This window comes from Acomys russatus, chromosome 5 (genome assembly GCF_903995435.1).
Source record: "Acomys russatus chromosome 5, mAcoRus1.1, whole genome shotgun sequence".
Lineage (NCBI taxonomy): Eukaryota > Metazoa > Chordata > Mammalia > Rodentia > Muridae > Acomys > Acomys russatus.
In genome coordinates this window covers 56,305,811-56,332,745 of record NC_067141.1, presented here as the reverse complement: position 1 = coordinate 56,332,745, position 26,935 = coordinate 56,305,811, and the positions used below count along the sequence as shown (strand labels likewise).

The window sequence follows — 26,935 nt, the reverse complement described above, 5'->3', positions numbered from 1 at the left end:
TTTTCCTCTTGTAGATAATTTGAATGGAAATAAGTCAGTATCGTTATGGTCACAGATTCCAAGTATTTCCACCTTGTGGGTTATGTAAACTGACCAGTTGAGAAGCTTAGTGACTTTAGCATGTATTTAATCTTCCACACTCTATAGTAAATACTTTGAGTAATATTCTTTTATTTTCCTTTCATAAATATAGGTTTTGGCTGGTAGTGTTAACACTCTGGTGAATTATGAATATATTTTAATATTTTATATACTTGCAGTTTTCATTCTAAGGAGTGGTTTTCTTGTGAAAACATGGAAATTGCACTGTACTGTAATGAGGTGGGTTTTGTCTTGTCCTGTGTAGACAGATGGAAGACCTTCGAGACCATAGTACATCCCCACTTAGGCTATTTTATTAAACACCTGTCTTCTCAGCATTGTACAAAAGTCAAACTGTGAATTTGGGTTTTGTGAACCATTTTTAGTTTGGGGAACTGTACAGGAAGGAGAGCAGCATTTGGAGTAGGTAAGCCACAGGACAGAGCTTGAGAAAGCATAGACATACGAAGCTGCGTGTCTGAGGTCATGGTGGTACATGCTGTGCACAGGCGGAGGTGCTTGCTTAACTCGGAGAAGTTGTAAGTACACCCCATGAGGACTTTGTTTGGAAGAGAGCTCTCTTCAGAAACTGAATTGAAATGCAAATTTGGCAGGTGAAGGAGAGAGGATGTTTTTGCTTTGGTCTGTGCTTGTTGGCAGGGATTAGATAGGACCAAGACTGAAAGTGTGATGAAGAAAGAATATATTAATTAAAAGGACTGGAAATGATAAACTGGGGCTGGGCCATGGCTCAATCCCTAAAGTGACGAGCTGATACCTGCCCACAGAAACCACAGAAAAAGGTTAGATGCAGTGACGTATGTTTGCTGTCCCAGCATGGGAGAGGTGGGGACAAGAGGATCTCTAGGGCTTGCTGGGCAGCCCACTTAGCCCAGTCATCAAGCTTCAGGCTGGGAAGAGGCCACCCAAAGTTGACCTCTGGCTGGCACACATGTGCCACCCACTCATACCCACACACAGGTGGGGAGAAGAGGAGGGGGCCGGAAAACAGCTATGAGGAACTGTCAAAATTACTGAACGCTGACAGTACACCTGGGTTGTTTTCCAAATAGAGTAGGTGCCTAGAGGCTTGAAAAGGGGAAACTGTCATAGAGAACATTAAAGTCCAGAGGAAAAGAGACTGTAGAGTGTCTGCGGACAACTGAGGGATTTGTCTGCTGGAGAAACAGCTGACTGCTTGTCTGAGGATGAGGGAAAAGCAGCAAGTAGGGGAACAAATGCCAGGCATCTGGATCAGGACGAGGAGCCAGCAGTTACTAGCACTATGACATTTAGCCTTGGGTAATTTAATGTCTGAACCGCAGTGTACCTCTCGTTGAGTCTTCAAGATTACATGAGACGGGTGCGCACAAGCACCAGCACAAGTCGTAGGATTAGTCGGTGTTAAATAATATGCCCTCCATGAAATGTAATGTGTAGTAGAATAAAATCACCCAACTGGTTTGGTCAGTTCCTCTACACTCCCAACCTGGTCTCAGTTTTCCCCTGTCAGGTGCTTATTAGAACTAACAGTGACTTCCCAAGGCCCTCTTTATACAGAGAATGTGTGATTACATAAACAGAGCTTGTAAGCCTAACTCTCTAGGTCACTGCCCGGACTGCAGAAAGTACACTGCTGGTCTTCATTTTGGGGGTGCTTCGTCTCAGCCAACTTGTTTTCTTGTTCATTGCCAACAGCTCCCACCCCTGCACACCCACAGCCAGCCCACAGAGAAGCAGTTATTAGTGCAGTAAGAAGCAGCAATGGAGCCAATGTGCGTCCCAGCCCTAGGTGATAAATATAGTCAAAGAAATCTAGTTCTGACTCCAGCCAGCCGTTTAGGAATCCAGGGATGTGAGCAAGTACACTTGCAGAGCCCTCTGCATTTAAGCTGGCCTGATTTCTTCTTTGGATCCTCTCAGTGTGTTCACCTGTGCAAATTTGCGATCAATCTCTGCCTTCAGAGCATGTTTTTTATTTCCCTGTCATCTCTTGTTTACTGAAAATAATCTCATCTCTCTTCTCTCTGCAAAGTTCAATTTTTAAAAAATATGTTTTAAAAACTGATTCTTCTGATTTGTAATGCAGGGGTTTTGTTTTGTTTAAGGACTTAATGCTTTTTTTTTTTTTCAATTTTTATGTGTGTCACATGTGTACACCTCTGGAGGTCACAGAATCCCCTGGAGCTGGAGTTACAGGTGACTGTGAGCCACCCTAGGTGCTGGGAACGTTACTCCAGGTTCTCTGGAAGAGCAGCAATGCTCTTAACTGCTAAGTGATCTCTCTGTTTTCTAATCTATTATCTCTAGGTGAGGGCTCTCTGTCCCCATAACCTCTTTGTATATTAATGGATAAGCTCCTGTGCCTAGGACACATAAGAGTCAAACCAGCTTAGAGCTCAGGTTTTCTAGTCCAATAGGAAAATAAGTGAAAGCTCTAGTTCTTCATTGATCTAGCAGCAGGCAAGGGATTGGTGGGTGATTCATTCACTCCAGCCTTGGATTCTAACTCAACTCAGTTGCTCCTTTACACATGAGTCTGAACCTGGCCTGTCTATGCCATGGCCTGCTCTTTCCTGAACTTGAAATGGCCTTTCTTTGTGGAAAAAAATAGTCCTCCTCAGCTAGACGTGGCTTTCACTTACCATTCTCTGGATTGGACCAATCTGCTGCAGTGTCTCTCACTAGTGTTCTGTAGGACATTGTCCATGATGGTAGACATGTGTTTACAGCCCTCTATACAGAGGATATAAATCTCAGTTTTTCCAGAGCAGGGTCCTCCTGTGCTGTGATTCATCTTTGTAGAGCCGATACCTACCGTTGCGCCTTGTACCTCCTAGATATTTTTGGTTCTCTTGAAATGAATCCAAAGACAAACCTCCTGGGGCAAACCAGGTAAGTCCTCTGACCTGAAACTCAAGGTCAGAGAGAATGTTTGAAGCAGACTGCTTGTGGCATTTAAATTAAAAAAAAAAAAAAAAAAAACCTGAAGTCAGGCAGCTCAGCTGGAGATGCCCTTCAGATCTCTCTAGGAAGGTTAGGGGTGGGCAGAGAGCACGGATTCTGTGAGGGGAGAGTTCTCTGCCTACCCAAGGCTTAGGCCTCTCCTTCCCGGGCTGCTCTGATTTGATCAGAAGTCCATATGATGGCTGAGCACCATTTGATGAATACAAACCAGGACATAGCCCCTGCACACTGGAACTTTCTTCTTCTTTGTGCCTGTTACCTGAAACATGTAAATCACGAATAACATTTTAAAAGGCAGGTGCAGGTCATGGGCGGTGGGGTCAGGTGACACAAGGGGCCATGGCTTGGATTTAAGAAGTCTTCCTGGGCCTCCAAGGCCTGGCAGCCATGGCCAGTTAGTTGCTGAGGCTATCCACCAGCTTCTCCAGGCTATCTGCTGTTCTCAGTGACAGAGTCTGAGCCTGGAGCAGGCTGGGGTCCAACAGTACATACTGCCTGTAGAGACGGAAGAGGTCAAGGCCAGAGAGGCTGCCATCCTGAACTGGAGAAAGAGACCTAGGAGAAAATGGTTGTTTTTAGACCTACTAATGGCAGAACAGGGGTCACCTGTTGAATGTCATCATGGCTTTTGTATGTGACATCTAGCCAGAAATCCACAAAAACAGCTACATAGACAGGTAGAAGGAAATGCCTGTTCTAAAGGGTGGCACTGACGCCCTTGTGGAACAGAACACCTCCGCAGAGCTTGAGTTGTGTTCTTCATGACAGGCATTACATTAGCGTCTGTGTGCAGACTCGGTACGTGTACCCAAAGAGAGCATCTTCTAACGTCACATTTCCTAGAGATGTAACAGATTTATGTTGTTTGTTTTCCGTTCAAGCACCGCCAGTCAATTCTTTGAAGAAGAGATGGAATAATTTCCCCTTACATATCCTTGATGGCATAGTCTGTTAGGCAGAAGTAAATAGTGCTTTGTAACTTGTGTAGCAGCCGCCAGCCTTAAAGCAACCTGTTCTGACTGCATGAAGAGAGTGAACACTAGTGTACTTGGGCCGTGTCTAGTTTATCACAATCGAAGTTCCAAGGTGATAGAACTCAAGAACTTGTTGCCTGTTGTTATTTGGTGCCCGGAACCATCTAAAAGTCATGCTCGCATTAAAAATAAATGTTAGAGGTGTGTCCTTGGTGATATTGAAACTAATTTTATTGTTAACTTTAGATGAGATAGAGTTAATAATGAATAACAATGAGAGCTCCAGATCTGGCTTAAATTATAACTTCAAATTCAGCCCCTAGCTTTGACTCTGAGAATTCCTGTGAACGCCTCATCTGTGAAATGTGATACTGACAACTGAATTTACCCCCACGGAGTCTGTGAGGATGAGATGCACCAGTAGATATGCTTCTTAGCGAAGTTCCTAGGCTGTTTTGAACACCCAAAGGCTGGTAGTTATGATGTAAGCTTGATAATAATTGCTATTTATCTGGGGATAAAATACTTAAAATATGAAACATATTTAAGACCTCAGGAAGCTTTGTGTTTGAAAAGCACCGAAGAATATTTTAGAGGCAATTCTTAGTATGTTCTCGCGCATTAAGAGAAAAAGTTCTTTTAATTTAATTTACCCTTCAAAAACCTAGTCAACAGTCAAGGCTATTACACAGAGAAACCCTATCACAAAAACCCAAAACCAAACAAACAAACAACCTAGCCAAATAAAATGGAATTGTGCCTTGTTACCCTCCTATTCCCCACTCCTCAAGAAAATCACACTCGCCAGGCATGGTGGCGCATGGCACGCCTTTAATCCCAGCACTCGGGAGGCAGAGGCAGTTGAATCGCTATGAGTTTGAGGCCAGCCTGGTCTACAAAATGAGTCCAGGACAGCCAAGGCTAATACAGAGAGACCCTGTCTCCAAAAACCAAAATAAATAAATAAATAAAAAATAAAATAAAATAAAATAAAATAAAATAAAATAAAATAAAATAAAATAAAATAAAATAAAATAAAATAAAATAAAATAAAATAAAAATAAAAAATAAAATAAAAAGGAAAAAAGAAAATCACACTGCCAATTCGTGCTTATCTAAAAATCCCTCCTGTTTCAGCCCTGCACTTCTGACCTGGTTGGTAGCGGTGGAAAGCAAGGGATTTCATCTAACTCTCCTGTGTATAATCCAGGGTCGTGACAGCAGAGTGACCACAAGTCCCTCCAGAGCACAGCTCTCATCTCTCAGACTGGCCTGAGCGGAGGCTTCCCGTTGCGCACCATTGTCTTAGATGTCCCCACACACCTCAGCTGCCATTTCTGAACTGGAAACATTTTATGAGCTTGTGTCTGTTACTGCTCAGAGTACAAGAAATAATGGAGAGAAGTTTTGGCCAAAACAAAAGAAAAAACCATGTCTTTCAAATTAATAGAACCTGCCACCAAACTTATGATTACAGGAACACTATTTATAGGCATAATTTGTTTTTATTAAAGGGTATATATTAAAACCAGGAAATAAAACTACAGCTGTCAATTCTCTCTTGGTAAAAATGGCTAGTGCTATTGGAAAGCAGGTGTCCAGTCCCTCTCCTGTTTGGTACTATCCAGCCTAGCAAGTAGTTTTAATTAAGGCTTTTTTCCATATCTAAATCACAGCATTTATTCACCAAATACTTTGTAAATGAAAAGTAGAAAGTAGTACATATCATTCACTTGACTTCTGATTTTTATGAGGTCATATATAGCAGCTCAGCTTTAATTTTACACACATCATAAGTAGAAATAGGGCCTGCAGAGGAGGCGCAGTGGTTAAGAGTACTTGCTGTTCTTCCGGAGGACCCAAGTTCAATTCCTAGAATCCACATTAGGAGGCTTACAACCACCTGTAACTGTCACTTCAGGGAATTCAACAACCCCGGCTTCCTCAGGCACCTGCACTTATGAGCACCTGTTTACATGTAGACACACACACCCATACATAATGTGAAATAATTAAAAAATGTGTAAGATAGAAAGTCAATACTTGTGTGATACTCTAGTTTATAACGCATCTTTACATATATTCTCTCACATATTAATATCACTATAAAACAAAAAGACAAAATGTATTCTTCATTTTACAGAAAAAAAGATCTGAAGAGACTCAAATGTTTACTACTAAAGTTCATAGTTCCACCACTTAAGACCTCAAACCACTTAATCATGCCATACAATCCCCTGAACTATGAAACAGAATTTTACAAAGTACCTACTTGACAGAAGATAGAATGAGTGCATTGGCATAAGGCCTTTACACCAGTGCCTGGTGCACTATAAATGCTCTTAGTAATTTAGCAGTCCTTACACACAGCTAGGAAGTGTTAGGACTTATACCCAGATCCCAGCCTCCTGACTCCTAATCCAGAGCTTTTTGTTATGCCAATGACCAATAGGCATGATGATCATAATTCTTCTTTAAAAGGAAAAGGAACTGAAAAAGAAGTGTTTGGGTCTCCCAGCACAATGAAATAAAAAATGTTTAACAAGAGAGAGGCACTAATTATCAGAATTGCGTCACTATACATTGTGTTTATGCATCAAATTATCATCATGTGGTACCACAAATTTGCATAATTATTACATGTCAATTTAAAATTATGTTGCAAGCAAGATGTCAAGGCCCAGGCTTGTTGTCCCAACTCTCCAGAAACTGAAACAGGAAACGTCAAGTTTGAGGTTAGCCAGAGCAACACAGCCAGTTCTAGGTAAGCCTGGTGTTTAGCCAGACCCTACCTCAACAAGGAACTCTCTGTCTCTGTCTCTGTCTCTTCCCGCCCCCCCTCTCTCACACACACCATTACCATTGAAAACAAAACAAAACAAAACAAAACAAACAAACAAACAAAAAAACCCACCACAACCCCCTGCCATTGGCTGTGTCCATGGAAACCCTTCAGTTAATATTGGTGTGTGCTGATCAAAGTGAAGATGATAAGCTGCTATAAGTACTCCCTATAGATGAACCTCTATATCAAAATCCTCTCCCACCCCTACCCCATGCTCAGAGAACATCTATCCATGAAGACAAGGCTGAAAGAACATATAAGAGAGAGGAGGAGAGCTGTGCATGCTGTCTTTGGGATATGACATGGTCATTGTGCTCACTAACTCACTACAACATTGGTTACCTGCATACAACTAAGCCAGTCAAAATGCCAGCGCAGAGCCAGGCGTGGTGGTGCACACCTTTAATCCTAGCACTCGGGAGGCACAGGCAGGCGGATCACTGTGAGTTTGAGGCCAGGCCAGCCTGGTCTACAAAGTGAGTCCAGGACAGCCAAGGCTACACAGAGAAACCTTGTCTCGAAAAACCAAAACCAAACCAAACCAAACTAAAACAAAACGAAGCAATGCCAGCGTAGATGGAGGAGTTATTAGCAGTAGGTGGCTGCTGGCGGTGGAGAATTCATTTCTCTTCAGGAGCGTGGCCACTGGTAGTTTGTCAATGTTTCAGTGGATGCCTCACACCTGTACACGTATGTGTGAGCAGGCTTAAGTGGACTCAGTGGGTTGTTTAAAAAAGAGGAGGAAGAAGGGAGCATAAACTGGGTGGGGGACTTGTTGTGAAGGCACCAGGAGTTGGAGGGAGGACTGGGTAGCAGATACAGCTAAAACACATTGTTTACAAGTCTGGAGTTTATGAAGAATAAAAATTGAAAAGCTTTAAGAGAAAAAAAATTGACAAATAGATTGTAAAGTCTGCCGGGAGAATATTCCCTGGGGAAGCATCAGTAACATGTAAATACACACCAGCCTGTTGGGCTGTGTAAAAAGCGCTTTGGGGAGGTATAATTCACATAGTGTACAGTTCATCAACTTAATATGTCTTATTCAGTGGGTTTCCATATGTGCACAGTCTTGCTCAACCATCAGTCACCAGGATCAGTTCTAGAAAATCTTTATCTCAAAATGAAGCTGCATTCTCCCCTGCCCTCTAGTTATAGGTAGCCATTACTCTGTTTTCATCCTGACTTGCTTCTTCTGGACTTAGTGTTCTGCCTCTGGCTCCTTTCACTGAGCATAGCATTTCCAGAGCCCATTGCTGCTCTGCACAAATCAAGGCTCCTGCTTGCTGGGTGGAATGATGCTTATTTCCTGGCTGCTGTTTGTAGCTTGTGCCATTCAGAGTTGACCGGTCTCATTAGTGCTGATGAGATGCCTAACATGCTCCCCTGAGTAGTTACGAAAATTAGACAAAGCGATGTTAGAGTGCCCGGCTATCACAGCAGCATGTGATTTAATTAAGGAAGATAATGTCTGTGTGCACACAGTGCCTAGCACAACAGAGTCTCAGGTCCTTTTGTCCCATGTGACTATCCAGAGATTAGTAAGAATTTATTAACAGGGAAGCAATGGGTTCCTTTATCTGTAGCCCAAACTACGCTGTAACTCCTTATGTAGCTCAGGTTAGCACACATGGCAAGCCTCCTGCCTCAGCCTCCTGAGCACTGGGATTACAGGTGTGAGCCCCTATCCCTGGTACAGATAATAATTTCACTGCTGCTTTGAGGCTGCAGTACTGATTTCTCCCGCCCTTTTGTTTTGTTCTCCTCAAGGCTACGCCTTCCTGCTGTTCCAGGAGGAGAGCTCGGTGCAAGCTTTGATAGATGCCTGCCTAGAAGAGGACGGGAAACTGTACCTGTGTGTGTCCAGCCCCACCATCAAGGACAAACCGGTGAGTGATACGTAGCCAGCTGCTGCTTTCCCAGAGCACATACGCAGTTGGCTAGCTGTTCCTCATACTTAGCACGGAAATAATATTGTATCTAGGAGCCTCTTACCTGGGTTGACCTTGCTGTGTAGAGCTATAATTGTTGCTGGTGATGAAAATTTAACTAAAGAGCACTCAATTTCATGTTACACTTTTGGGACCACAGGTAAATCAATGTGTCTTTGACATCCACGTCCACCTTGACAAGCTAACTCCTATTTAGAAACTCTGAACTGAGGTGAGCAGTGCTCTTAGTGGTTCTGGCAGCTCTTCTCTGCCTTTATTACACATCAAAGATAGGAGGAGTTTATTTTTTAAAATATCATAATTGGTAATGTTTTTGTGTCTTTGAGTGTAAGGCTTTCTGCTGGGTTGTATCCACAGCTACCTTGTGGGTGGGCCAGCAGGTCACACTCTAAAATGGACGATTTTAGCAGGGCAGGAGAAGGGCAGGACAGAGAGCATGGCACAGAAACTGTAAAACAATGTGTGCTCGTACAGAGTTTGTGGCTAAGAGCCTATGACTACTGAGCTATAATCGGCAAGTAGAAAAGGGTCAAGACCATCTTCAAAGCAGAAGAAAGGAATTTAGTTACCTTGGCAATGGTAGGGACCGTGGGAAGTTGGCAGCGTCAGGGCGGGATGCGTTTGTGTGTAAAGGCTTGGCCCTCAGGGGTGGGGAACAATAGATATAATGGTGTGGAATGGGCAAGGGGCTAAAGCTCTATCTAGGGCCTAGATCAGCCACTGCAGACCTTCCTCAGAGATGGTGGGGCCCGCTTGGTTGGCTAAGTATATTCTCAGAAATGTGTCTGTGAAGACTCAGGTTAAATGTAGAAGTTCTGAGCTTGAGTCTGGACTTCATTATTTAACATTTAAATATATGCTTGGATCTGAGAAAGCCATCCTGTCCTTGGTGAATAGTGGTTTTCTCAACCAGATACTTGGAAGAACAGTCCTTCTTCCATGGTTTTTGGAAAGAAAAATAAATGTAGAAGCCCTCAATAGAGAGTGGGCACGTGTGCGGATGTAAGTCTGATGCTGTCAGTCCTTCAGAGTGCTGTAGTTCAGGGCAAGACAGAGCTCAGCTGTGCGGCCACACCTGCTGGGAAGAACAGGGATTCCAACTTGTTGAAAACAATGCCACTGGGACAAGGAGAAGAGGGAATGACTACAGAATGGGATTACTGAGTCATGGCAGAAAGGTTAATACAGAAAAAGAGATAAGGAGTTTAGTCACTGTGAAAGTGTCACTGTCATTGTTAAGTTTTGGGTCCATTGCCAAATTCTGATAGCAATAATGACAATTTTAGACACAGTGGCTGCACAGGAGGGGAAAGAGTGGGGAGCCTTTGTTAACTTTAAGCTTTATTTAAAAAGTGTGTACACAGTATGGGAGACTTGAAGGCTTACTGTTAGGAGGAGTGTGTAATACATCATCCGAATAACAGTTGAACCTAATGTTTCTTATGCCTCTTTGGAGTCTTGTGAGATTAGAAAGTATACCAAATTTGGTGGTGAGATGACTTCACAGTCAATCTGCAGACATGCCTTGCCTCTGGCATTCAGTTGAGAGGCAGTGAGAGCGAAGTGGGCAGGGCTCGTGGCCATGCACTATCAGAAAGGATTGGAAATACATTTAATATGTAAACATGCAAAGGGATAGAGGTACATGATGATGTAATTATGTCCACAGTACAGAACAGCCTGTAGAACTGAGATGAGCTCAGAGCTCAGAAGCTCCATGTCTGCAGGGAAGGGGAGGAGAAGATGTCTTATGGTAAGAAAGGCTCTCACCTGGACAAGATGTCTCCTGAGAGGGAGCAAACATACGTAGTATGGAGAGAATAATAAACACCATTGCTTTTCAGTGTTTGCAGTCTAGATACATGCATTACTCTGGACTTTAAGGACTTTGAAATAATTAGTATAATCTTCTCTATTGGTAATGTTGATGGGAAACCGGCTTTCATTGTTTCTTCACATTTCTACCTGATCACAGTTTGCCTTTTCTGAGCTAGAGGGGTTGTTTCACTGCAGAGTGATGAATTCTGGTGGTGACTATCAGAAACACGCTTCTTTGATCCAGACACACCAAGGATTTCCAGCATTAACAGTTTGGGTAAAACACAGAAAGAGAGACCCTCCCTGATGATATCTCTAACTTGGATGAAGTACATTTCCGGTTAGGTTCCAGAGGTTTTGTCCCCAGTTTTGCAGCCTCTTTCTTGGCATTAGCTCTCCCTCCACTACTCCCAGCTTCATTGAGTCACACTTCTTTACTGGCTCACTCACATCCCAGCTCACTGATGTCCCACAGAAAGAGACAGCCAGGGTCGGTCCTGAGTCAATAAGGGCCTTGGAAGTAGGCAAGCTCAGTGTGAGGAGCTCGCGCCACCAGCTTTCTCAGCTGGGGCTCCTCTTGTTTCTGTGTCCCAGGCTGACTAGCTTTCGTGCTCTTCCCGTCAGGATCCTTGTGCCCTGACTGATGTTTAGTTCTTGCTGACTATCAGCATAGAAAATATATGGAAAGATGTCAAGTTTCAAGGTTACCTTGAAGATTTTTCTAACCTTTGTCCTGTTTTTTCTCAAACCAAGGCCTTCTGTGGTTAAGTGAATAAAGCTATTCAGGTTGTTCTCCAGTGCAGAGTCCGATAGTTCTCAAAACTGTGTTGTCCAGGATCATGCTTGTTTTTAACCCAAGTGAATCCCAAACTGCCGGGTTCGGGGGTATGTCAGATAGGTGGTTTTGTTCAGTGATTTCCTTCTATTAAATGATTCTACGTGGGTTGTTCCATCCATAGCTTTGGGCCTGAAAGGTGGCAGAAAAACTGTGTCTGTTGCCTGACTATTTTGACTCTTTAGTCCTAAAGGAAGGAAGGAAAGATTGACAAGAGCAGGAGCTGTTGTAGCTTCAAGATCTGTAACTCCTCTTCCTGCGGAGAGGAGCTCCACAGTTCATCAGTCCCAGGCACGCCAGGTGACAGTGATGTCTGTGTACTTCCCAGGAGACAGCTGGATGCTGTGAATAGTGGTTCCTTCCAAGGAGGTGACAAAATATAAATAGACTGAACCTGAAGGTTCAAAACAGCAAACTATAGCGCAGGCAACCTGGGTGACATAGAGACAGATGGTGACAAGAGGCAAAGGAGATGGTAATGAGCCTTGCTTTGTTTTGTTTTGAGACTGGACACTGGGGTCTTACCATGGAACTCTGGGTGACCTGGACTTGAATTGTAGATCAACCTGACCCAAACTCAGAGATCTGCCTGCCTGCCTCTGCCTCCCAAGTATTGGTACTAAAGACATGCATTGCCATGCCTGACACTGATTCTTGCTTCTAAAACAGAGTGACCAGAGTTGTGGGACAGGTAACACCTTGAAAGGAACCTAAATGATATTACCAAGATGAGGTGTGTTTATGTAGTTTAGTGTTTTGGAAACATGACCATCTACTTGGGGAAAAACAGGGAAAAGAATGGTAGAGAAAGAGAGCTGCAATTAGATACTGTTTAGTGTTCAGTTCTTTTTTTAAATTATGTTTTAATTGATTTATTTATGTGTGCATGTGTGTACGTTGGGGGACACATGTGAAGGTCAGAGGACAACTTTATGGTTGGCTCTCTTTTTCCACCATGTCAGTCCCAGCAGTGGAACTCAGACGATCAGGCCTGGGGGTGAGTGTCTACCTGCTAAGCCACTTACTGGTCCATCATTTCAGTTCTTAACTCTGTCTAGTGGTCATTTCATTCTCTCGTATGTGCCTGTCAGTGGAATTGCTCACACTTTTGGTCACTCTTCCTCAGTTACAGAAGCAGCCCAGATTTTATTTTATTTTATTTTATTTTATTTTATTTTATTTTATTGCCTAGGAGTTAAGAGCTTCCCCATCTAGCTTCAGTTTATCCCCCATCTCCCTTTTTTGCTTTTCTGCTTACCTTCATATTTATTTATTTACTTTCCCTTTTCTTCAATGTGTATGTGTTCAGTGCATTCATGTGTGTAGTATGTTTTGATATGTGTGTGTTTACAGGTGTGTACAGAAGGAGGTATAAGATTAATATTGAAAAATCCTTATCACTCTCCAACTTACTCTTTGAAGCAGAGTTTCCCACTCAAATCTAGTGCTCAACAACAAGGCTGGTCTTTGTAGCCAGCTTATTCAGGGGTCCTCTGTCTCTACTTTCTAAGGCTGGAATTATAGGCAAATTGACATGGCAACCTGGGTTCTAGGGATCTGAACTCCTATCTTCTTGATTGTACAGCAAGCCCTTTAATGACTGAGCCATCTCCCTCCCCCGTTACCCTCATATTTTAATGAAACTGAAATATTTTTGCTCTGTCTCAAGATCAAATTCCTACCTTTACTTTAAAACAAATGCTATGTATTTCATGAACCTTTCATTGTTTATTTTACTGTCTATAACAAATTATACTTAGTATAGCAGCTATGAAAACAAACAAATGAACAAACAAAAACTTCACAAAAATTAAACTGGGAAAAAATACTGTATTTTCTGGTGTATAAGATGACTTTTAACCTCCCCCCCGCTACAAATCTGTTCCAAAGTTGGGGGAGGAGGCACTGCAAATGGACACATGCTGCACAGGGTGTACATTGGAAGAGGAGTAGTCTTATACAGTGAGTACATTCCAAACTCTATATTTTAACTGGAAAAGTTGGGGGTTGTCTTATATGCCTAGTCGTCTTATATGCCAGAAAATACGGTAAGTAAAGGCTGTTGTAGAACACTTGGACTGACTGCCTCATCTCTCTAAAACTATGTCATTCTCCGCATACTGCCTATTAAGCCCTAACTTTAATTTTGGCTTAGCCCAGTTAAATCTGGGTTTTTAGATCCATCTTAGAATCCATGGCTAAGTCATATTGTCATGCCCCACCTAGGAAGTCATGAACAGTTTTTACCTTGATTACCTTACTTGTTCCTTGAATTCTTAATCTTGGTCATGATTTGGGCACCTTCTTCTAAGAGTTTCTCCAAAGAAGGAATTCTGTGTTCTGAAATAAGAGAACAATACCTCCTATTTTGCTGTTAGTCTCTGAACTTGCAAGCGAGTCCAGAGCTTCTTAGAGTTTGAGCGTTCAGATGCCGTACGCCTGTTCCAGGACAGTGAAGTGGCACTTCTGTGTATCCAAGATGCCACATAGAATTCAGTGAGCAAGACAGCCAGTGCTTTCCTTGGGGAATTGCATTCAGTATTTACCTAAGTGTGTTCTAAAGAGCACATGTCTACTCAGCAGCTATCTAGAAAGTCTCTTGTACCAAAGACTACTAATAGCAATGAGTACCATTGATTATGCATTTAATCTTGTGCATTTTATATTAATTTTTCTCCTTTACCTAAAAGTTCCATATTCCAAAACATCTTAGAAACATTGATTTATTCAGGCTGTAAAAGCATCTTACAGTATATAAATTTGTATACTGTTGTTTAACCCTACATTTTTTCCCCCCCGAAACAAGGTTTCTTTGTGTAGCCTTGGCTGTCCTGGACTCACTTTATAGATCAGACTGGCCTCAAACTCACAGTGATCTGCCTGCCTCTTCCCGCCCACGCCCCCAACCAGTGCTGGGATTAAAGGCATGCACCACCACTCCCAGCGTAACCCTATATTTTATAGACCTGCTTTGGACATGCACTTGTATAGATCCATGTGAAATTAGTTATCTGAAGCACTCTCAAGAATAGACTTCCTTCCAGTGGAAACTCAGTAACCTGAATGGGTTTTATTTTATTTTATTTTATTATTTTTAAAAAAGATTTATTTTCTTATTATGTGTACAGTATTCTGCCTGCATGTGATCCAGCAGGCCAGAAGAGGACACTAGATCTCATTATAGATGGTTATGAGCCACCATGTAGTTGCTGGAAATTGAACTTAGGACCTTTGGAAGAACAGCCAGTGCTTTTAACCTCTGAGCCATCTCCCCAGCCCCTTCAATTTATTTTTATTTATGTGTATGTGTGCTATCTGTGAGTAGGTTTATGTATATAGTGTGGAGCCCTGTTGAGATTCCAAGAAAAGGGAATCATATCCCCTGGTGTTGTGGGCAATTGTTAGCTGCCTGATGGGGGTGCTCTGAACCGAACTCAGGTCCTCTGCCAGAGCAGCAAATCCTTTTAACCACTGACTCATTCCTCCAGACCCCCAACTGAATGTTTACATGTGAGCCCCTCTAAAGAGTCTTAGTACTCAACATACTGTTAACAGTAATCCCTTTTTAGTACCATAGAGCTGAAAAATACACATGTATGGAGACATTGGACCAAATTGTTTTGCTTGGGTGCAAAACTGTTTGAGACATGAATCTGAAATTTAAAATAGCCACATACCAGTGCTTGTTTCATTGCTAAAATGTGTGTGTGTGTGTTTGTGTGTGTGTGTGAGAGAGAGAGAGAAAGAAGAGAAGAGAGAAAGAATGAGAAGAGGGAGAGAGAAAAGAGGGGAGGAGAGAGAGAGATGAGAGTTTTGTCAGTAGATCAAGGAATAATCTATTAGCCATCTCTTTTCTTCTTTTTGGTAGAGCTGAAACATACAATGAAGGCAAGTACTGAACCCTCAGCCATGACTGGTCATTCCTAATGCATAGAGGATAGGCAGACTTGTGTTTGGAATGAAGAAAGTGGTTACTCACTAGTAGACCTGCATTTTCAGCCCCCCAGGAAGCGGTGGCTCCAGACAGTGGCCTAGAGGACAGGGAACCTCACAGGCTGCAACATAGTTAATGTGGAGTCAGATAAGCCTGGATCTCAGTCCTGAAATAATTTCATTTTCATGATCCTTAGAATATTGGTCCCCCAGGTTTAGGTAATTTTTATAGCATATTGTTGTAGTAAGGTCAAGTGTGACTATAGAAAACGCATCTCAGACTGGAGAGAGGGCTTAGCAATTAAGAGGACTGGCTACTCTTGCTGAGGGCTCAGGGCTCAATTCCCGTCACCCACATGGCAGCTCACAGCCATCTGTAACTCAAGTTCCAAGGTATCCAGTACCTTCTGCCCTCTGCAACATCCTGTGTGCACGTAGTACACAAACATACATGCAAGAAAACAGTCACGCACATGAAGTGAATAGACACATAAGTGAATAGTTGTAAAAAAGAGTTTCATCATCTTAACCCAAATATGGATTCATTATAAAGTTTGTGCATTCCTGGGAAAGAGAAGAAAAGAAAATGCACAGCACAGACATGTATTTAGGTGTGTAAAAGTGCTAGTAGTTTCAGAAGCCAGTCAGCTGCCGTGCTGTCTAAGCAACATTTGGTGATGATGAGCACAAGGTGATTCTGATTCTGATTAACCTGTGATCTAGGAACACCAGAAATGGGCACAGAGGAAGCCCAGGCCCTAGAGTACCCGCTGGAAACCAACACAGTGTATCCCTATGCCTCTGAAAGTTAACTGGGTGGCATGTTCTGGGAGCTGTGGAAGGCAATAGCCAAGCTAGGTGTGGTGGTACCTGCCTGTAAGCCCGGCACTTGGGAGGCTGGACCAAGGAGATCTTGAGTTTGAGAGCAGAGTGGACTGCACAGTGAAATTCTGTCTTAAAAAGGAGGACAGAGGGGCTGGAGAGATGGCTCAGCGGTTAAGAGCACTGACTGTTCTTCCAGAGGTCATGAGTTCAATTCCCAGCAACCACATGGTGGCTCACAGCCATCTATAATGTGATCTGATACCCTCCTCTGGCCTGCAGGTATACATGCAGGCAGAGCTCTGTATACATAATAATAAATAATAAATCTTAAAAAAAAAAAGGAGGACAGAGGAAAAAGCACCCATCAATCTACTCATCAAATCTACATGTAGCATTCATTAGACAATTTACTGGGCAATTGGGACCCACACTGATATATGAGCTCAGCCTCAAAAGACCCTAGCTCTAATGGCAGGAAATAGGTATGTGACTGGTAAGTGAACCAAGGAGCTACAGATATTCTGAGAGGGGTGTCATAGGGAATATTCGAGGTGGAGAGTCATGGATGGAGAAGAACTTGCAGGTGCTATGGCTCAGTCAGGAAAGCCTTTCTTTACAGGAAAGTGTTCACTTGCATCTTCCTACTTCTGACTATTTAATAATGGCTTTACTAACTCACGAGTAGTGTGTGGTTATACATTACATAGCCATTTTTGTAGTGTGGCTTATTCATTCTCTGTTTGTTTGCTAAGCACTCCTATGAAAGAGCACACAGACCATCATAGTTCATTAGTAGCTGAAGGACCCCGAGGGAGTGGGCGGGGCAGCTTAGCTCAGGTTTTAGCTTACCTGGACTAAGCTTTGTAGGACACCTGGAGAATCCTGGGAGCACAAGAGAGAATTTCCTAGTATTAACTTTAGCTACCTGTCTAGAAAGAATTTTGGCTCTTGAGGAGGTTCCCTGGGGCCTTCTCTTGTCTGAGCATCGGTTAGACCAATGGTTCTCAACCCTCTGAATGCACCAGTCCTTTATTACAGTTTCTCGTGTTGTGGTGACCCCCCAACCATAAAATTATTTTTGTTGCTACTTCATAATGTAATTTTGCTACTGTTATGAATAGTAATGTAAATGTCTGTGTTTTCCAATGGTCCTAGACAACCCAAAAAAAAAGAGGGGAGGGGATTTTGGAGTTGGTCAACCCTCAAAGGAATTGTGACCCACAGGTTGAGAATGCTGGGTTACAAGGTTAGGGTTACAGCTTTTGGCCTGTGGCCTCAGAGCTATGTAAGACACAGAACTCTGAACAAAGACAAGGAGTGATCATCTATCAGGTTCTATTCTTTCTAGTCTCCTGGGAGGTACTGGGGTTGTCTCTACTCCCCTCCATTGGCAGAGTCGCACCTGAGAATAATAGATGCCATCTACTCCTGGAAATTGGCTGATCTGTTTATTAGTATCTATGAAAGGAAAATTAGTTCAAAATGAAATACCAAATATGTATGTGTTTGAAAAGTTCAATCCACAAGTACTGCCACTGTGGCTGTTACTTTCAGTGTGTAATAGCACAAGGCCTTACACCAACCGTACAAACCATAAACTTCCTGCTTCTGATGGCACATATTAGTGATTTGGTGAGGGCCGGGGTGCTTAAAATAGAATTGCTGACAGCTGACATGGGCCAGAGTCCGTCACTTCAGCTGACCCGCTGCTGCTCTGTGTCAGGGGACCCAGTGTAGCTGACTCACTCTGGCTGTGAGGAGGAGTTGGGACGCTGCCACTTGCTGTGGAGAGCATTCTGGATGGCTCTGCGCTATTGTTTTTCTGTTTCATGTAAAATAAAAGGATTGTAGAATCAGGGAGAGAAAAGCAGTCCTTTCTCAAGAGACTCAGTAGGAATTTGAAGGGTATGGAAAAGAAAAATCAGGAAGCCAGAAAGGGGGTTAGAGTAGTGTCTCAGCTCTGAGTGGGGCGTGATAGGAAGAAGAACCAATAGCCAGCTGCCTGAGGAGAGAGTATTGGCTCAGGTACCTGAGCTGACCATCGGATTCCAGTGTTGACTTTTAGAATTGCTTTGGGATAAACAGATGGAACAAGATACCCTGCAGTAGACTATGTGTGGTGGGCGCTTGTAACCTACAGTGGTAACCAGGAGGAGGAAGTATCGTTCATTACTGATCTGTGAACATCACACTTAAATCTAAACTGAATTCTAGAATTGTAGGAAGGCTAAATGATGTTTTAAAAAACAACCAAATGCCAGACATGGTGGCACGCAGCTTTAATCTCAACACATAGGAGGCAGAGGCAGCTGGGTCTCCGAGTTCAAGGCCAGCCTGGTCTACAAAATGAGTCCAGGATAGCCAAGGCTGCACAGAAAAACCCTGTCTCAAAACAAAACAAAAAACTTGAAGCCCTTTAGTCTGTGTGTGTGTTTTTTTTTTTTTTTTTTTTTTTTTTGAGACACTGCCTCTCTATATAACCCTGGCTGGCCTGAGCTCTATGTAGACCGCTGTGCTAGCCACAGATATCAGACCTGTCTGCCTCTGCCTTCCACATGCTGGGATTAAAGGCATGTACCAGATGCAAGGACATTGCGTTTTGTTTTAATCTGTGATTAAAGAGAGAGCAAAAATGCACATTTACGTTTTAATTTGGAAGACTTTGTTAATTTTCATTGAACTCTTTTTAGCTAGTAACTTTTATCATATGCTCTCAGTCTAAAGAAGTGATCTGTTACCTTTCTTAACGTCTTTCTTAGTAGTTGGCCTGATCTTATTTCTTTTAATCACCTTTAGTTTTAAGTAAATGAAATTTTAGTTTTTAATTTAGATACATATCTAGTATTTTATTTTTTATTGATAATAAAAATAACCAAACTGATTTAGTAACTTATATTTAATGATGATTAGTCTAAGAGCTGTCCATTCTTTGGACAGCTATCTAATATTTAAATGTATTAACTAATTTACTAATATTAAGTTTATTCTTAACTCTTTAAAGTTAATTTCTGTAGAAGTAACCTTTCAAAGCAATAACAGGAAATAAGGAAAAAGGCCTAGGCTTTAAGAAGTTTCTGCCATGTTCTGTCTAGTTAGTCAATCACAATGCTTAATGGTGCACTTTCCTGTAGGGCAGTATTTTGTCCAAATGCAAACATTAGTAGGTACTATGTCTGAAAATTGTATAGAAATCATTTGGGATATGCTGTGTTTATGCAATGTTGAATAGAACTCTTGCCTGTAGACTTCCTTGGAGTATTTAATTAAGTGCATCAATGAATGCCCTGAAATTCCAGGGAGAAGATAATCTACAGCTTTTCCAAAGAGCAGTTGTCTGGCATAGTAACCTAAGGGCTTGCATTTGGTAGAAGATACAGTGGGAGACCTCAGAAGGGGGAGTTTTCACGATAACTATGGGTTGTATTAATGTTGCATTCCTTCACAGTTACTCTGTGGCATAAATAAATGTTTGTACCAGCAAGCTTTGTGTAAAACAGATTACTGATTCAGAAGACAAGAATTTAGAAGACACGTAGTTCAGCCAAACACAGATTTCATGCTTCTTGGGAGAGCCTTCATAGGAATGCATAATTCAAAAATGAAACTGAAGGAAAACACGTTTTATATTTGTCTCTCATAAGCGCTTCTTGAAGCATTGCCGCTTGCAGGGAGGCATGGGTCTGTGTGGAGGTAGCTCGTATTTCAGAGAGAGCAGCATTGTCTCCACTGCCACGTTACTTTGCTGATGCAAAGGGTGTGCGCTGATGCCGGTCTGTGTCAACATTGATTTAGTTCTGCAGAGGAGCCCACTCTGAACAGCTGTTTTTCTAGCAGCAGCTGGGAAATGTAGGTTTCGTGAATAGGGTTGATCAGCACCATGTCCTGCGCCTCCTTCCTGTGTTTTCACCTAAGCTGTAAAGCTGAGAATAGAGCAGAGGAATGGGGCTGTGTGTGAGATGATGAAGTAGAGGGTGGGGCAGGTAGTGGGGGAAGGAAGGCTGTCCATGATGAAAGCTCGCTCATCAGGAAAGTTCCAGGCCTTTGAACAGCCATAGCACACAGCTATAATAGAAGCTGTAACGTGTTTCCTGTAGTTTTTATGAAGTGCAACCAGATCTCTGTGGAGTGGGAAATATTTTCATTTTGAAGCAAAGTGATGTGCTCCCAGTTGGATTCAGGAGTGCACAACTCTAGTCTTAGCTGGATGGGAGGTGAGGCGGGGGTGGTTGGAGCCTGAGCAGCGCTGTGAGCCTGCCGCTGAAGTGCGAAGAGGTTGGAAGATAGTGACCTTGACCAAAGTCAACTAACAGCTTGTGGGTCCTTACGCTGCCAGAACTGCTTTGTTAGAAATCAGGCTAGCGGAGGGGTTCTGTGCTGAAGATGCAGACCTTTTCCTTAACTGGTAACCCCAGATTCTTTATCCCTCCAATATTGGAAAGTATTGTGTTTATAACTAAAAGTTAGTGACGCACCCTCATGAAGGCATGAAACCACCTTTGCAGGAAATCTCGAGGAAGCAGTCATTTAGCCAGGCTGACCACCTCTTGCAGGGATGACACTGGGTTTCCTTCTGTGCGTAGTAAAGGAGGTCAAATTCTGGAGTGCCAACAGAATGGCTGACAGGTTCACGTTGTCAGAGTCTAAGGAAGAGTTGAAATTTGTGTGGTTTCTTGCTTTCTAGTGAGAGCAACAGTATAATAAGAGGCAAAACAACAACAAACAAACAAACAACCCCCCCCCCACACACACAAAACCCCAACACCCTAACTGAGGTAAACTTAATATCGATTTCAAGGATTATGTGGATTGTTTCTAAGGAACAGCAGCAGTTTTAGAGGATCTGGAGGCAGACAAAGCAGAGTTGGCAAGACAGGAGTGCCAGGCATGTGCCAAGCGGCAGAGACCAGACATGAATTATGTGGGTACTAAAATGTGAACATTCACCTGTTCTGTGTCCTGTCTTAGCCTAGAGGGTAAGCATTTATGTCTGACTTTTCCTGACAGTCCCCAGTGGCCACCCACTTAATCTGGGGACAGCAGTACCCTTACTTTTCAGGGTAGAAAGGGCAGCCTTGCTTTTGCTTTGTTTTAAAAGAGTTCTTTGTAATCCCATTATAGTTAAAAGGAATTTGTTTTAAGCACAAGATGATAAGATACTTCATTTCTTAGTGTATGATAAAATAGTACAAATTATGGGCAGAAAGTTAAGAATCCAAATGAGGTGGCCTGACAGTGTAAGCCTGATGACGTGAGTTGCATCCTCAGAGCCCACAGAACGGCGGAAGGAGAGAACTGACTCTAAACAAATTGTCCTCTGACCTCTATACTCATTTGGCACGCATGCACACACACACACACACACACACACACACACACACACACACACACACACACACACGCACACACACACACACACTCTAATAAGAAAAATTTTAAGAAAATAAGCTGTAAAGGTTTCTTGTTATATTCTTCAAACCTTTATGGGCTGGTGAGATGGCACAGCAGTTAAATATACTTGCCACCACGGCTACTGACCTTAGTTCAAGCCCTAGAACTGACAGTAAATACACTCCTTCAGTAAGCATAGCTCCCTTCCCCCTGCCCTGTCCCATCCCTGTCTCCGTCTGTCTCTATCTCTTTGTGTGTGTCAACATCTCTCTCTCTCTCTCTTTAGCATGTAAGTGAGCACGTGCACACACACACACATTAAATTTGCCTTTATTTAATCAACCTTGTGTAAAAAAAATCAGCTTAATAATTGAATTAGATGCTATTCTCTAAGTGTCAGTATTTGATATCTATGTAATTGTTTCCTAACTTGAGTGTTAATCTATGTTGTGTCATATTGTTTGAAAGGTAAATATCTTAACTTGGGGGTGGTGATGAGACTTAAAAATCCAGGCAAATGGGTAATTCTTAGAAAATCTTCCTAATGTTTCTGTTCCCTTTAGATGATTCATTACAAAAAGAAAAAAAAGAAAAAAGAAAGAAAAAAAGAAAAGAAAACCCTAAATGGTGTACTGTGACAGGTTCTCAACAGTCTGCGATGTGCTCAGCATCTGCTGATGACTGCCTTTAATGACACGGGTGGTCTGTGCAGGGTTCATGATATGTATCAAGAGTGTCCAGTGGCTCCCCAAGACTAAAAGGCATTTAATGCAAATCATTTTAAGTAATTAACTCCATTTTGTTTGGGTTGTTGTAAAATGCACAAACAATGGGTTTGTCTTGACTCATCTTATTCTCATTTGGGGTTGATGGAAATGAAGTAAGGACCAAGTAAACGACTTTTTTTCAGGTGCAAATTCGACCGTGGAACCTAAGTGACAGTGACTTTGTAATGGATGGTTCTCAGCCTTTGGACCCCAGAAAAACTATCTTTGTTGGGGGAGTTCCACGACCCCTTCGAGCTGGTGAGTGGAAATAGTAACACCACAACAACAAAAGCAATGACAACAAAATGCCAATGCATTTGCTCTCTCTGGCTTTCCAGTCAGCCGTTCACAACCTCTAAAAGGAAATCTGTCATGTCCTTTTCACTGAGCTGACATTTTTATGATTAAGAATTTCCCCCAAAATGCTGTGTATTCTTATGGTGCAAGAGTCAATTTCATTAAACCATTTTGTGGAAAGGATGATCTCTATTTAATTCTTTCCTTTTTACCCACACATTTAAAATAGTAGTATTTGGTACTGTGCGTGCTCGTGCCAGTTAGTGTTGTTACAGATGAGAGTCACCCTGTCAGAAGTCTGCACAGTCAATGAAAAGCTGAGCCGAGGCCGGGGATTGTGCCTGGGAATCAAACTGCACCCCTGAGCCTCCCCCAACAAGTCAGGACGTGATTAGTTCTTACAATTTCTAGAAGTGAATTATACACTGAGGCATTCTTTATTATGAGTTTCTGGAAGCTCCTGTTTTGTGATGGGTTTTGCTGTGGTACTGGCGAGTGAACCCAGGACCTCACACATTCTAGGTAAGAGCTCATCGTCAGCTCCTTCAGCCCACCTTCTGCATTCATTCTGACTCCGTCTCACAAAGTTGACGGGATGTCCTGGCGGACTCAAAGTGTAGACCGGGCAGGCCTTGGGATCCTCCTGCCTCAACCTTCCAAGTAGCTGAGATTTCAGGCCTGTACCACCTAGCCACACCTCTGTTGTTGCTGTTGTTTGTGTTGATTTGTTTCCAAGGATAAAACAGTTGTGTTGCGGAAGGAAGGCTGGATCATAGTGAACTAGACACGTGACGTGTGCTTGAGCAGATGGCTCAGTACTCAAACCCAGAGACAAGCCAGGGGCCGCTGCACACACGCCTGTAAACCGAGCTCTCTGGAGGCTAACACAAGATGCTTTTTAAATCTGAAGCTTGCCTGAGCTGCTTATTGAGTGACTACAAGGCCAGCCTGGACTACCAGAAAATTCTGAAGGATCCTCAACATCATTTGATTCAAACTCAACTTTGTTTGAATTCTAACTCCAGTCTATACATTAAAAACAGACAAACAGCAGGGTGTGGTGGTGCATGCCTTTAATCCCAGCACTCAGGGAGGCAGAGGCAGGTGGATCTCTGTGAATTCAAGGCCAGCCTGGTCTAAAAAGCAAGTTCAGGATAGACAGGGCTACACAGAAAAACCCTGTCTCAAAACAAAACAAAACCACATGAACTTCAGAACTCTATAAAGACACCTTGGTTTGCTGCCTCACACTTGTAACTCAGCACTGAGAGGTTGAAGCAGGGAAGGTCTGAGTTCTGGGATAATCTACTTAGTGAGCCCCTGCCTCAGAAACAAATGGGAAATAGTCATAATGCTGTTCTGAAGAGCTTTTAGAATACTGTAATTATGATAATTTTACATTATTTCTAAAAGTCAGAGTTCCTGGGTCCGATTTTCCTTCTAATGAAAAACTGCCGAAAGAAAGAAAGCAGAGCAGCGAGAGTCCTCTTCTTTAGCCTGCATCCCTTGATAAAGTCTAGGCATGGCCTAGACTGGGACCCTCTGGAGACTAGAATAGGTGCAGCCTTTGGTTTTTAGAAGCAGGCGATGTGACTTGGGTGCTGTACAGCACTCACGACACTTGGGCATTGCTGTGCTGGGCTGGAAAAGGAGCAGATACCTTCCACTGCCATTGGCTTCACAGTCGGACAGTCACTGCTACTATACACTGCAAATAACTGCAGTTCAGTGGGGGCTCTTTTAATGTTTCTCCACCTCCACTCCTATATGAGAATATTTAAAAGTTCTGAAACTGGACATGGTGGCTCACACCTGTACTCCTAGGCAGAGGAAGGTGGGTCTCCTGAGTTCCAGGTCAGGCAGAACTATACAGTAAGACCCAGTTAGGGGGTAGGGATAGTTCAAGCATAATCTAAGACAGCTGGATTTTAAGTCGTCAGGTCTTGTCCTATGTTACAGGAACTGCAGTTTATAAGCTGCATGGCACCTAGTGCTCAGCATGGGAAAGATGCTGCAAGTCCTAGAAGCAGACAGGCAGCATAGTGGGCTATGATGCAGCGTACATCTCTGTAATCCCTGTGCTTGGAAGAAGAAGGTGGGAGGATCAAGAGTTCAGTGTTGTCCTTAGTTGCATATCGAGCTAAAGCAAGGCTGCACTACATAAGATCTTGCCTCAAACCACCAAAAACTGAAAATACACATAAAAAAAAAAAAAAGAATTATATTCAGTTATCTAATCAGAAATGAGATTTGTGTTCTTTGTCTGGAGAATATACCTAGTAAGTCTTGGGTTTCGTTCTTTCTTTTTTGTTTTGTTTTGATTTTTGTTTTTTTGAGACAGGGTCTCTCTGTGTAGCCTTGGCTGTCTTGGACTTGCTTTGTAGACCAGGCTGGCCTCGAACTCACAGTGATCCACCTGCCTCTGCCTCCCAAGTGCTGGGATTAAAGGCATGCGCCACCACTTTTCTTTTCTTTCTTTCTTTCTTTCTTTCTTTTTCTCGTTCTTTCTTTCCTGAAGCAGGGTTTCATAGCCCTGGCTATCCTAAAAGTCACTCTGTGGGCCAGGTTAGCCTCGAACTCACAGAGGTCCACCTGCCTTATTTATTTATTGGTTTATTTATTTATATGAGAGCTCTATTTGCATGTATGCCTTCATGACAGAAAAGAGCATCAGATCCTGTTGTAGATGGTTGTGAGCCATCATGTAGGTGCTGGGAATTGAACCCAGGACCTCTGGAAGAACAGCTAGTGCTCTTAACCACTGAGCCACTCTCCAGCTCCTTCTTTTCTTTTTTAAGTTAGCTATTTTTGTCTTACAGTTGGTTTGTTTTGGTAGATATGTAGTAGAGACCTATTCACTTGGTCCACTGGAGTGTTACTTCCAGCTCACTTGCCTGCACTTCTAAAGTGCAGCTGGAGGCTAGGTGGGTAGGAAGCCCACTATTTAATAAATCAGCAAGGGCATGCCATACTAAACTGAATGAATATCCTATTATCATGTTAAACGGGCCATTTTACATAGAAAACCAAAGCTTTAAGAACAGAAACAAGAGTTGTAGTGACAGTTGAAGACTGAATTATATTCGTTAACATTCTGGCCTTGAAATAGGCCGTTTTGTTTTGTTTTGTTTTTTGGTTTTTTGAGACAGGGTTTCTCTGTGTATCCTTGGCTGTCCTGGACTCACTTTGTAGACCAGGCTGGCCTCGAACTCACAGAGATCCACTTGCCTCTGCCTCCCGAGTGCTGGGATTAAAGGCATGTGCCACCACTCCCGGCCCCAAACCTTCCTTTTTAAAGTTCAGGTTGGTAGGGGAAGTCACAGGCCTAGAGAAATGAACCTGAGAATGAGGAAACCCAGTGGAGAACATATCTGGACGATTTTCCTCATCCCTCAGCTGTAGGTCGAGGTTGAAGAATGCACATTGCTCTCATAGCTTGTCCTCTTTCTGTCACTCCTGTGAGTAACAGCAGCAAGCTAAGGACAATTTCCCCTAAATCTGGTGTTTCTTAGGTCTAGATGTCTCCCCACTTTCATCCCATCCTCCTTTAGGGAAAAAAAGAAGGAAAAAAAGAACAGCTGTAAGTAGACTCACCCTGCCCTCGTGTGGCTAAAGTTTGCACATTCTTTAGAAAGCCTACAAAAGAACTAGGCAGTTTGTCTGCTATGAAGGGACCAAGTGGAGACTGAAAAGTCTGGTTCCCTCTACTTCATTTGCATGTGTGTTCCTTTCACTCCATCTCCTCGGTTTGGGTATCTGATTTGAGGATCGCCTAAGTGACTGAGCCTTGGAATCTCTTCTTCAAACCTTAAAAGGCTTAAGAGCCATGCTCTTCACTTGAGGATTTCCTTCAAAACGTTTCTTCAGGCTTGGCCTTGCAGGGCAGCTTCGTCTTAAGAGCCTATCATTGCTTCTCTATTATTGGGTCTTTGGTCTTTCTTAACTATTGCTCTGGTCATTCTTTCCTTTCCTTCCTTTTTCACTCTGTTAACAGTCCATAGCAGATCCTGAAGTTTCCTTCTCTGCCTTGTCCCCAACCCCCATTGCTCTATGATGGCTTTTATGTCCAAGTTAAAACTTACCATGGTGTAAGAAATTGAATCCATGGCTCTCTGCATGCTAGGCGAGTTCTTTCCCACTGGGCTACAGTTCCAGCGCTGGGAGGTAAAGACTTATGAATGGTATATGCCATAAGGAAAGAATATATCTCAGGATTTCTAAGGATCATTTATTTCAGAGGTTTTACACAAACA

General features: G+C 42.8%; 1 protein-coding gene across 7 annotated transcripts in view; it reads left to right on the top strand.

Moving 5' to 3' along the window:
* The window catches only part of Cpeb3 (cytoplasmic polyadenylation element binding protein 3), a 195,357-nt gene that overhangs the window by 139,740 nt on the left and 28,682 nt on the right, over positions 1-26,935 (top strand). For all 7 annotated transcript variants that reach the window (XM_051146392.1, XM_051146393.1, XM_051146391.1 and 4 more), the window contains 2 exons: positions 8,638-8,756; positions 22,529-22,643. In XM_051146392.1, the coding sequence (XP_051002349.1) occupies positions 8,638-8,756; positions 22,529-22,643 (234 nt within the window). The remainder of the gene's footprint in view (positions 1-8,637; positions 8,757-22,528; positions 22,644-26,935) is intronic.